The 12475-nt window shown below is 38.7% G+C and overlaps 1 protein-coding gene across 1 annotated transcript; it reads right to left on the bottom strand.

Annotated features, from left to right (window-relative positions):
* Nucleotides 1–1031: 1031 nt before the first annotated feature.
* On the bottom strand, nt 1032–12006 carry LOC103132563 (XK-related protein 5-like). The gene is made up of 12 exons (XM_007544378.2): nt 11909–12006; nt 11713–11818; nt 11465–11631; nt 10911–11044; nt 10746–10824; nt 10076–10245; nt 9537–9648; nt 9254–9421; nt 8840–9030; nt 7981–8076; nt 7671–7851; nt 1032–6425 (listed from the first exon to the last, which is right to left on the bottom strand). Exons 3-12 carry the CDS (start codon nt 11616–11618, stop codon nt 5833–5835), a joined length of 1878 nt encoding a protein of 625 aa, XP_007544440.2. The 5' UTR covers nt 11619–11631; nt 11713–11818; nt 11909–12006; the 3' UTR covers nt 1032–5832.
* Between the last annotated feature and the right edge of the window lie 469 nt (nt 12007–12475).

The following is a 12475-nucleotide window of genomic DNA, read 5'->3' as shown; positions in this document are numbered from 1 at the left end:
GAGAAATTATAACAACAAATTGTTATAATTTCTCCTTTGAGGGGGTCCCTTAGTGGCCTTGGGGCCCAAAGTTGCTGCTTAGTTTGCTTATGCCTTCGGCCGGTCCTGGTCCTGATGTGTGTGGTTTGTACCTAAATGCAGCAGGCAGGAGACAAAAAACTTCTGTTGTAGATTTAATTAAAAAATCTAACTTATAGAAAAACAAAGAGCAAGGAACAAAAATAAACCCAAACCAGAGACATGAAGAGACCAAGAGGAAACCAGGGAGAAGGGATGAGGAGCAGTGGCCTGGAGTAACAAAACGAATCGGCGAGTAACAGTCTGAGATTTGACTAATTAGAGACGTGGTTATATATTCATCTGCTAATAAAAAACCATCTGTTTTATGTGGCTAAAAGTTAGTTTGGTGTAAAGTGGAGCTAATGTGCTAACAAAGTTCAAGTTAAGGACACACATGAATATAAAAAATAGATAAAAAGCCCTGATGCCACAATGTGAAAAACATAAATGTAACTAATATGTCCTTTGTAAAAGAAACTATGAATCTTGTGATTTTTATAGACAAGAAATGTTACAATAAATTCATAAGGAACACTCTGTTATGGACAAAGAGACTCTTTGTCTTTTCTCTGTTTCATCTGCTCTCGTACACGACTACAGGCTGACACAACCACAACATTTAAGACTGACGACAGTCACACATAAACAAAAACTGATGAAGGCAGGAAACACATTAGAGAGGAAGCAGAATGAGGAGAAAATAAAGCAGAACTCGCTCTACAATCTTCACTTGGTGTCTCCACTAAGATGAGCTGAGTGGAGCTCAGCTGGACGGTGAATGTTACTCTGTATCTGATCCATTTGGGTGACGTGGAAACATTTGATGATTTTCTGCATTAAAGCCTGTTTTATATTTAACCAAAGCTAGTTATTTCTCAAGGTAACGATGCTGGGATTTTATTCGGGTCCTTTGGTGCACCAAGACCCGAGAGAATAGATGAATCGATGAAAGAAATAAAACAAATCTTTGCTTGTGTCATGATAAATGTCTTTATTTTTGTCACATCACTAACACACTTTATGGGTCACTTCTACCACAGAGGTCCTGTGTAAAGCCTTGCACAAATAAGGTGATGCTTGTTTGTAAAAAAAAAAGAAGAAAACACAAGTTTTTGCATCAGTGATACACTTCACACAAATCTGCTTTTTACACAAACATCCAACACAAACCTTCACTTTTAAATTGAAAACATAAAAATCCAATGAAAATATTTTACAACAAACATTCTTATTTTCATTAAGTACAGAAAGGAAAGCAAAGGAAAGCAGGCAAGTGTGGCAGCTGACTGTATTTCTACAAGGCGAAGCGTTTCTGGTGTAAAGCATTTTCCTCAGTAGCCTGTGAGATATCCATTGCATAAGCTGCCTTATTGCTGATGCATACACATACAAATTAATGTTAGCTACAATACTGTGCATGTCTTTTCAAAGTACTGTCCTTTCTTCCTATATGCTTCTTTGAGAACCATGCAGTGATGATGCTGCGAATGGATTTGTTTCTTAGTAATGGAGCGGCTCTAAGCATGTCAGCTTTAGCTCTTTCTTTTATAATGTCTTCTTCTGTTTTCATTACTTCACACAAGAGCAGCTTACCTGCCTATGAAATATACCACACATTTATTTCACAGGTTCAAAAGCACTGATGTGTTAAGATATCTGCTATAATATCACAGCGCTATGAAAACTCAACACAACAGACATAATGGAAGACAAGAATAAAACATCAGTTCAACCATTTAACATTTTTTTGATTGAACCTTTTCTACATATTCACTTTTTAATCTAATTTAATCCGTTTTTTTCATTGTTTCTTAAGTTATGTTTATTTTGCTTTTTCTTTTACTTCCATGGCATTCTGGCTTTGTTTTGTTGTCTTTCCCTACCTTTTCCTTCCTTGTCTTAGTATCTGGTTTTCTGACCTTAGTCTTGAGTAAACATAGTGAAAATTGGTCATTCATTTTAATTTTGTAGTCATTTCCTTCCAGCAGACTGTTAGCTTGGAATGAAAACCATCTAGTTATTTATTTTTTAATAAGGAAATGAGTCAAAGTTTAGAAATAAATGAAATATAAGTAATAATAAACAAATATCAGGTGACAGTCCATCTTGATTTTTTAAATTTTATTTTGCTTTGAAATAGTTGAAGGCTTTGAAATATTAAGTGGTCCATATCTGTGGTTTCCTAATATAAGTTGAGGGTGAGATCGCTTCAGAAATTAAACTAAATTACCAGAAAGATCATGGAGAAGCACATTTATGCTAAAAGTATTAGAAGAGATAAAAACAGTATCTACGACAAGATAAAATAAATGTATTGTATTGGCAGTTGATGCTGTCTCTCTTAGGCCTCATCTCACCAAACTGGTGCCAGTGCCTAACTGGTTCAAGAACTTATTAAACTATAATTATCTGCATTTCCACCAAGTCAGTAAGTGCTACTTCTGTAAAAAAAAAAGAAGCCAGCAGCCAGTCAAAACATCATGATCACCGTGCCTGAAACGCCGCAGTTTAGTTTTGAAAATACAGCAGGATGATAAAAAGAAACAGAAACCCAACACCTCACACTGCAAACGCACCAATTTCTACCATTTTCAGTCGCGTCTGTAACTCAAATATCTTAGTAGACTTGAAATTAGACAAAACTAACTTTGCAGCCAGATGGAGGAGTTTGTTTTAAGCAAATAATTCCTTAATATTGGCAAAAAAGTACGAGTTTTTTCCAATCTCCCAGTGGATCTAGTACTTTTTAAAAATCAATACTAAGGAATTATTAACTTTAAACAAGCTCATATTTGATGCTAAAGAGTTACTTGTTGATTTTGTCTTATTTCAAGTGAGCTAAGACATTTGAACTAGGAACTAAACCAAAACAATTTGGTAAGATTTTGTGTTTTTGCAGAGCAGTAACGGTAAGATGCTGGATTAGGATCAGAACTACATACGCAAACTTATTTTCCTGCACCTTATTTTGAAATCACCCCTCAAGATGTTTAAGTAAGTCATTATTTTAAATTTAAACAACAAAACTTATTTCTAAATCAGTTTGATAACACCGAGGGACTCTTAAAATCTCCACAGTTTTAATAAATTATGCCCTAGCAGCTGTTTAATCCTCTGTTCTGTTCTTGTGCAGATCAGCTGATCAGGATTATGAAGCGTTCACAAGTAGGAAGGCACCAACATGAAACTTTGGACAGATATTGAAATCCGATGTTAACAGTGCTGCTATGACCAATAACATGATATTTTATCCTTCCCTTCCTTTTTCACACTGTAAGAAAACAACCAAAACGCTGACATTGCTTTTCCATTGCCTGGAAACAATCCTGTGCTGCGTTTATCACCGTCACATGACCAAATAGCAACCACCTGAGACTAAATGAAGCGTCTGTATTTTAACAGTGTAGGATGGTGAATTTCTTACGCTGCTATTTTGCTAGTCACAAGCTGCAAGTTTGGGGGCCACCAGTAGTTCAATAAATCAAAATTTCTTTACTAGCTGGAGTTACAAACCACTGGTTTTCAGCCAGCAGTTTCTTGGACATCACATTTTTGGTACTACAATATTAAGCTCTGGTATTTGTTTATAGATTCAGCTTAAGAAATGAGCAAAAACTGTTTGTTTTTTTGTTGTTGTTTTTTGCGACAAACTGCCATCAACTATGAGGCAAAATATCGTTGCTCAAAACTCTGTTTCATGCCTGAATGATTCAGAGGTCAGCAGCTTAACAAGCAACAAAAACAATCTGCAGAAAAACCTTCAGAAATCATGAAATATTGATCAGGACTATTGTAAGAACCTGAGAAAGGCTGGAGCAAAGTAAAAACAAATGAGAAGACTTGTGTTGCATATTGATAATGATTAACTAATAATCTAACACACACTGGCCGCAGCGTTGTCTGTGAACAACAACAGGGAGAGTATTTTAAATCGTGTATGGAAAATATGCACATTATCCGTTTTGTGTTAGTTTGTCAAAGAGTGGAAATAAAACATGAACAGATCAATCAACAAGGTTTTCAACATTATCTCACACATTAAAATATATGTTTTAAATTAAAATCCAAATGAAGACAATGTGGATATCTCTACTAATTATTTGGGTTATTATCAGTTTTAATTAGTTCGTTTGTTGATGCACAATTTAATGCAGCAAGGTGAAACTCGCATATTACCTTGAAGTATTGCATTAAGCGATAAATATTGCTAACAGCTAACCGAAACTCAAAGTAAAGCTGTTAATAAAACTTAAAAATTACCAAGGATAATTTAAAAAGTATTTTAATACAGAAACCATGCAGTTTTTTCAGTCATTGATATTATTCACAGTGTGAAAGCCATTTCCTTGAAAGTATCTGGAGATCCGAATCCAATCATATGAATGGAATGTTGAGTGGAAGGAAAAAGTGTGGTAGACGTCAACACTTTCTCTAGGCTTATAATGTTATATTAAAGGTAATTTTCTTATTAGTCTTTTCTAATATTCAGATTTATGAAACTTTGAAGACGTTTGGCTCATCATTAACTCTAATCCATTTCATCAAGATTAACAAAAGTAATCGATTTTAATCCCTACCTGTACAATGAATCTTTATAATATATGAGTTACTGAGATCCTTTAATAATAGTAATTTCACCTCATATTCTATATAATGTTTCACGTGAAGACGTTCACACTTTTCAAACCTTGAAACCGATAACATGATCCCAAACCAGCGGACCACGAACAAACAAATAACGTGTCAAGTGGTAACTGTCACAAGCCTGTGTAATGCTCAGATATTTGAAATGCCATCACTTTACATTCCTAGTTCATGTAACATAATCTGTCTGCACAAAAGAGCAGACAGAATAAATAATTCATGGATGAACTCTATGATGACCTAAAAACATCTCATAACTCTGCAACGTTAGTTGGACCTCTTATCCAAATGTCATATTTGCAGGTTTTTGTACTTCATTTGTGTTTCTACTGCTTCTAAAAACAGCCAAACGTTTAAAAAAAACACCCAGCTGTTTTTTGGAAACAAGCTAAAGTTTTATGGTGTCTGGAAAATGAGCCGCTTCAAAAACCTCCTGAATGTTAAGTGACATTAGGTGGGCACTGCGCTGTTACCTAGCAACCCCAGACGAGCACTGCGCTGTTACCTAGCAACCAAAGTGGGACTGAAGCTTGTTTGGTCAGCTGGTTTCACTGCTGTATGCTGTACAATGGCTGCTGGAAGTTGATGATTTACCATCTAAAAACCACTTGATACGTTCTTGTTGGCTGTACAGAAGGCTCTTCTAATGCTTTTCAAGGATGTACGGTTGTATAATTATGTATCTGTTTTCAGCCATTGTCATGTGTGAGTGTAAACGTTGAATTTGGGGCGCGGCCAGCAGCTTATTTGGATTTAAAGTGACATGAAGCCTAAAACAGCTCATTCTGAAAAGAACAGAGTAAATGTCATCATCTAATAATTATTTTGTGCAAAGAAAATGCCCACAGACCTATCCTAACCAAGATTGGTCTATGGGCAAGGAAGCAAAATAGGTCACCTTTAAGGGTTAACTCTTAAAAATCTGTATGCAGTCCAGATATTGAAAGAGCCATGAGTTTACATTCTTATTTTCTGTAATATAATCTGTCTGCTCAAAAAGATAAATAATTTATAGATGAACTCTATGACTGCTTAAAAAGATTTCATAACTCTCCAACAAGTTAGTTAATACAAGAATGCTTTTATATATTGAACAGCTGAACTGGAAATGTTAGCTTTTCCTTTACTTTACACTAAATTCTCTCTAAAGTCCACAAACTGCACCATCTGTTTGCGAGCATGGGAGATGACTGGTGTGAGTGGAGTACCAGGCATGGCAGAACCAGGAGTGGAAGCTGCAGGTGTGGTGGCTCCAGGTGTTCCTCCTGGAGTTGTACCCGGTGTTGTGCCGGGAGTGGCAGGAATGATGACAACCGGCGCCGGGCCGGGGCTTTCAGCTCCACCTGCAGCCTCCAGTCGAGGAGTGGACGTGACAAAGCGGGCTTCTCTGATCCGATAGGGTCTTCTGTAGGAGGAAATAGGCGACAGCTCTGAGCCCCAGCCCAGGTAGCTGCCGCTGGACGGCGACGGAGCATCTGCACTGAAATATAGAGTAGTGTTGGATTCTGCTGGGGTTCCCTCCTTCTTCTCTGGGGAGGCCAACAGGAGAGGAGAGCGGCGCTCAGGGGACCAGCCGGGCGTCTTGATGTCCAGAGACGCCACGGAGGAGGACGCCTCTGTGAGAGACGCGGCGTTGCTGTCGATGTGGCGCAGGCTTCCGCCATGTTGAGGAGATGACAGAGACAGTGAGCCGTAGGCAGCGCTCTGGAAGTCCTCATCACCTTCAGATTTAGAGAAAACAGTTAATGTCCAATGCTGTGTTTCCACTCACCTTAAAATTGCATAAATTACAAAATAAAATGCTTAATAGAAAGAAGGTAATTAAAATTTTGTTTCAAGAAAAGGTTTTGTTGCCAGGCAGAGGTGGGCAGAGGACCCAAAACTTGTACTTGGATAAAAGTAGCACTTCTTCAACATAGTTTTACTCAAGTAGAAGTAAAAAGTAGCTGTAAAAAAGTATTTGGTAAAAAGTCTACTGATCAAATTAATCAGTCATTTAATATTTAAAAAGTACATCCTCAGATGGAGAAAAATATAAAGTTAAGGGAAATTTTTTGGTACTTTAAGGACGAAAATGACAATAATTCATATAGATAACAAAAAAGAACAAAACCAGGCAAAAGAAAGTCAGATCAAATCAGTTTCTTTCAGTGCTGTGGTGGCGCACGGGCAAAGCACAGCCCACATTTTGAGGCCTTAGTCCTTGTGGCAGCTGTCACAGGTTCGATTCTGGTGACCTTTGCCAAATGTCTTCCCCCTCTCTCATTACCCTGTTTCCTGTCGAACTACTTTCAAATAAAGACCACTAGAGCCAACCAAACCTTTAAAAAAAATCAGTTTCTTTTAATAAAAAAACTAGTGAAACTTTACAAAAACTGCAGGTGTGTCTGGTGAATTTTTGGATATAAACACGTTTGTTTTTCATTCAGTAGGTAGAAAATCCATAAGTTTTACTCAAGTAAAAGTAGTGATAATTCATCATAAAATTACTCAAGTTAAAAGTACAGGGTAATAAATATACTCCGAAAAGTAAAAAAGTTACTCAAGTAAATGTAATTGAGCAAATGTTACTTGTTACTACCCAGCTCTGGCACCAGGATGATGTAGTTTTTCCACAATATTGAAATTATTATATTTTGTGTGATGTGTGATTTTAATTGCATTTCTTATTTAAAGTTGCAGTATGTAACTTTTATAAAAAGTATTTTTGACATATTTGTTGAAACTGTCACCTTGTCGTGACAATAAGACAGATAATCTGTGAAAAACAATCAAGCTCCTCTGCCTTCTCCCACTGCTAACTAGAAACAGCCACTCAGAAACAGGAGGCGGGTCTTAGCGCCGTCAATCACACGTGTTTAAGAGCAAAGGGTGTATATGCAAACTGTCTCAAAACAGTAATTACAGCTTGCTTCTACTGCCCCCACATGGCCAAACACTTTATAACAGTGCTTCTGGTTTCCCACCTTTATCGTCTGATGGAGCTGCACTTAATTCGTCCTCTGCGGTTTCCTCAGGAATGGCCTCCTGGAAAGGGATGATCTCTGGAAACCTCATGTCCTTGATGGTTGTGGGAGGAGCTTTTCTCACTGGTCGGGCCACAACGCTGCTGTGAGCTGGTTTAGGTGGCTGGACGACTTCACTCACCTGGGGTACAGAAAAGAAAAGACAGCTAAAGCTGGCGACTGCAGTCAACACAGATACACACAGTTTTCATCTTTCATCAATTTCACACCGACTGGGTTTCAGTTCAAGGTTTCTGACAGAATATCTTGCCTGAGGAGTTTGGACGACCTGTGGTGGAGGAGGTGGGGGGGCCGGTTGAGGAACTGGGTGTGAGATTTGAAGAACTCTCAGCTGAGGAGGTGGAACCTGACAAATAGGAATTAAAAAAAGCCCCCATTACATTATTTCAAAATAAACCAATCTTGTCTGGAAGAGAGGACATTTTTCCTCATTCCACAAACACAAACAGCAATAAAGTTCACACTTTGTAACTTTGTAACTTAAAATAAAGGTAAAATTAAGGGAGTCTTCAACTGGTTGGATTAGGGACCCAATATTATATACCCATTTGTTACATTTTCAGCTGGTGCTGTTCGCTGTCACACTACAATGTGTCAAACAAACCAAATTAATTTAATAACCTGTTTCACCCTTTGCCTGAGGTGGCGCTACACCAAGAACCACTGAAGGAAACAACATGAAACCTGCTGAAGGAGACACCAAGCATAACTTCCTTCATCGTTAAATGTAAACTAAAATGGAGTCAGGTTGTTTTACTTCTCTTTTGTCTTTGGTAAAAGACCACAAGTCATTTCTTCTTCTAGTGCTAGACTTTGGCATTTGTTTTGGTTGTATTTACCCAGAATGCCCTGCACTATAGTCCACTTCCTGCATTTGGAGCGGTTGCATCCACATGCATTCGAACCGCACCAGAGTTCACTTCAACCAAACAGAGACCTGGGTTTGGCAATTTTGGTCTCTATTAGAGTTCGATTGTGCATTCACAACTCCAGGACTTTCTAGATAAACAAACTAGAGTTTGATTAAAACAAACTAAACGGGGCCTGGTGTGAATGCACCTTAAATTTAATCATTAAACATAGACCAGCAGTTCAGGAGAGCAACAAACCCGGGGTACGTGATGCATGTCAGGGGAGTGAACTTCTTCGGGGAGACCCATGAGTCCGGCCAGTCCGCCTTCTCCGTACGCTGACCAGATCCTGGAAACGTCTCCTGTCTTAAGAGCTAAACGAATCAGCAGCCAGTGGTGATGCTTCCAGCCTTCCCATTGGATGGGCAGGTCCATGAGGGTCCCACCTCCTGAAAATAAAGTTTTAACTATGTTTTGTTTAAACAATATACTGTTTTTATAAACAAAAATAATAATAATAAAAAACTAAGTAAAATGTATTTTAAAAAGTGGCACATCTGGAACTCAAACAAAACGGGTCAAAATAGAAAGTAAAAAATAAAATACTTATTTAACGCACATTACAAAAACAGTTACAAAAATGATAAATATGCAGACAAGTCGATCACCGACCAGACAATGTTGCACGGTGATGGAAATTGGGCTCGACTTTCTCCTCCAGTGAGAGTGTAGATCCACGCTCCATGCAAGCCCCACCGATCCCCCTGTGGCGAATACTCTGGAAGATCTCAAAAGACTTGGGGTGCAGGAAACGGTAGTACAGCACCAACGCTATCACACCTGCAGAGGGAAAGCACTCATCAGACAGCAGACTTTCAATAAAAACATTCAGGGAAAACAGAAAGTTATAAAAAGTCAGTGTATGCTGTATAGAGAAACGGGCTGCATGCCTTACCAATGAGGAAGCTGCAGAAGACTGCAGCCGGGATCCCCACAGTGTCCCAGGACACCATCGCAAAAAACCAGGAGGAGGCCAGAAGAAGAAGAGCGTTCTCTAAAAACATGACCTGTTGGTTGTAGAGGGGGTTGAAATTTGTGAAAAAATAAGACCTTACTGTCTCTCGTGGGTACATTTTACAATGTTATCTAACATTTTAGCAGATTTCAGATTTAATTAACATCAGATTAATTGCCTCCATCTCTCTTATGTCTTTCTGGTTGAGATCAGAAATGTGACTTTGATTTGAAATTGCTGGCTTTCCTACCCCTGATTAAAAGCACATCCCTGCAGCATGAAGCTGCCACCATCTTATTTCATGGAAGAAATGTTAGGGACTTACTCCACATATAGTGCTTTGCATTTGCACCACAAAGATCAATCTTGTTGTCATCTGCCTTGTTTATCTACTGCAGACAATGCTTTCTTTTAACAGAGGTTTTCTTGCTGCCATTATTAAACAAATGCCAGAGAGATGAGCTAGCAGACAGATGTACCAGGTAAAACGCAGCCATGCGGTATCTGGATGGACCGTACTTCACGTTGAGGAAGAGAAAGACGTGAACGGCTCCCAGGACGAGGTTGAAAATGCTCCATCGACCAGTTGAACGGATGATGTCTGTCTGCTGAGACACCATCCAGAAAGTCGCGCCCAGCCAGTGCACACCTGTCACAAACACACACTTCCAAAGTCAGTTTCAAACACATTATAAATATGAAGTAAAACGTTTAAAAGTAGGATGGAGGAAATGATAAACGTGCTACTCTTACTTGAGCAAATTTTCTGGATTTTCTATCCACTGTGATTTTAGTCATTTAGTTGTTATTTTAGTCCAACATTCAGCAGGCACAGACACGCCTGCAGTTTTTGTTAAGATTTCATAAGTTTTACATTGAAAGAAATTGCAAAAATATTTATTTTACTTATTTTGTATTTTAAAATACCAAAATGTTCACATAACTTTATATTTTTGGTCCATCTGATGTAATTTTTAAGCATAATCTGTGTTTTCATCAGTTACTCAGTACCTGAGCCTTACCAAGTATTTTTTTTTAATTTTTACTTTTTCACTTGATTAAAATAGGTTGGAGTACTGCTACTCTTTGGTTACTCTTCCCGCCTCTTACACTGAGGTAACTGGACCGCGGCGTAAGCTCTTGGCTTACCAATGACTCCCAGGACCCACTGCTTGAAGATGCGTGTGAAGAGCATGAGCACAGCAAACCGGGATCCCAACATGCCAACCTGAATGAACACAGAATGCATCTTTACACACAGGAAACAGAAACGACTGCTGTGAGTTTCAGGCATATGTGCTGAATAACGCCCACCCTCCACAGGAGCCGGCAAAGAATGGCAGCTGGAGTCATGTGCAGGTGTCCCGGTCTGATGAGCGAGCAGGATCTGGCGTAGAGAACCAGCGCCCAGGCCAGAGACAGCAAACACACAGCAAAACACACCGAGGCTGCAGAGAGGAGAGAGCAGGGAGTTATTGCGCCCTCTACTGCGCATGCAGGGCTCTTTCAGGTCGTTTGTGGTTCACACTGGAGAACACATACAAGTGTTTCATGTATTCAGAAGTGTGAACGGCCACGGCAAAAACAAATCGGATTTGGGTCACTTCAAGCTGCAGAGTGAACGTAGCCAAAGTCCCTCTGAAGCTCAATCAAAAGGAACATTCTGGATTAGATTTTGTTGCAGCTTATTACACACATTACTGTTTATTTTTCTTTTTCTTTTAGTTTTTACAATTTAAAGTATTAATTTTATGAAATTTAAATTTTGTTGAGGATAACTGATTACATTTAAACGTTGTGAGCTATTCTGCTGTCTTTATTCAGCCACACACACTAATCACACACTGTGGTCTTTACATTCAGCTCACCAGGAGAGCGGACGCCTATGTCGGTACAGATCAGTACGTAGGTCTGGAGCAGCGTTTCGGGGAGCGTGACCACCAAGGCCTCAAACAGACGTAACGCAGATACATCAGCCTGCTGCATGATTTCTCCATACACATCCTCATCCGGGAGACGCATACAATCCCACAGCCTGCCGGGGACAAACATGGCAGCCAATGATCAGACATAGGGTTAAATGAAATAAATGTACAGCTTTGTAAAGTCAGCCCACCTTTTAAAGATTCCCAGGTGTAATATGTGAGTCCATCTGAGAGATTTCCTGGGGATTTTTCCATCTGAGAGATACCACAGATAACTGAGCCACTGTGGACCCCAGCCTGCAAACACACAGGGGAAGAAAAGTTTAAATTAATGCAGTTTTCACTCTCTGCCTGTATATGGATTTATTTGGTCTGATTTTTTTTTACCTGGTAGAAGGAAGAGTGCCGTGAAGCCAGCAAGATGAGCATAGCAGTAGTTGTGGCCAATCCAAATGTAATACACAAAGCAGTAGATTACTGGGAAAAACACAGGAAACACAGTAAATAAAGGAGAACTTTAATGTAAAATTCACATTTTATGTTTTTACAGAGAGCCTGATTTCTCACAGAAAATAAAATAAGTATGTCTAATTCTGCAGCCTGTCTGAATGTGAGTTAAAGATTTATGAACTGCAAGCTTCAAAGGGTTGTAATTTAAAAATTTAACTATAATACAAACAGTGTCAGCAGAAAATTGTTATATCTTGATTGTTATTTTAACAGTTATTTATAAACATATACATATTTTTAAATTGTGCTCCTGGTGTCTATGCTGGAGTAACATATGCACACTATAACTGAAAATTATTTGATTCTTACTTTACAAATGCGTACTGTGACCCTTGAATTTGTAATTTGTAATAATTGGTCTTCTGTGGAAACATGGAAGATTAAAAGTTGGAGAAATAAGTCTGACTCCAAAACATACTTACTGTTATTGATCTAGTAAATCAT

The sequence above is a fragment of the Poecilia formosa genome, unplaced genomic scaffold (genome assembly GCF_000485575.1).
Source record: "Poecilia formosa unplaced genomic scaffold, Poecilia_formosa-5.1.2 Scaffold1125, whole genome shotgun sequence".
Taxonomy (NCBI): domain Eukaryota; kingdom Metazoa; phylum Chordata; class Actinopteri; order Cyprinodontiformes; family Poeciliidae; genus Poecilia; species Poecilia formosa.
This window is presented reverse-complemented; position numbering and strand designations above follow the sequence as displayed.

Coding starts and splice junctions, on each gene's coding strand:
- LOC103132563 (XM_007544378.2), bottom strand. CDS start 11,618: ATGCGTCTCCCGGATGAGGATGTGTATGGAGAAATCATGCAGCAGGCT. Junction 10,246..10,745: donor GTGGGTCCTGGGAGTCATTG/GTAAGCCAAGAG, acceptor TGTTTGTGACAG/GTGTGCACTGGCTGGGCGCG. Junction 9,031..9,253: donor TCACCGTGCAACATTGTCTG/GTCGGTGATCGA, acceptor CTTTATTTTCAG/GAGGTGGGACCCTCATGGAC.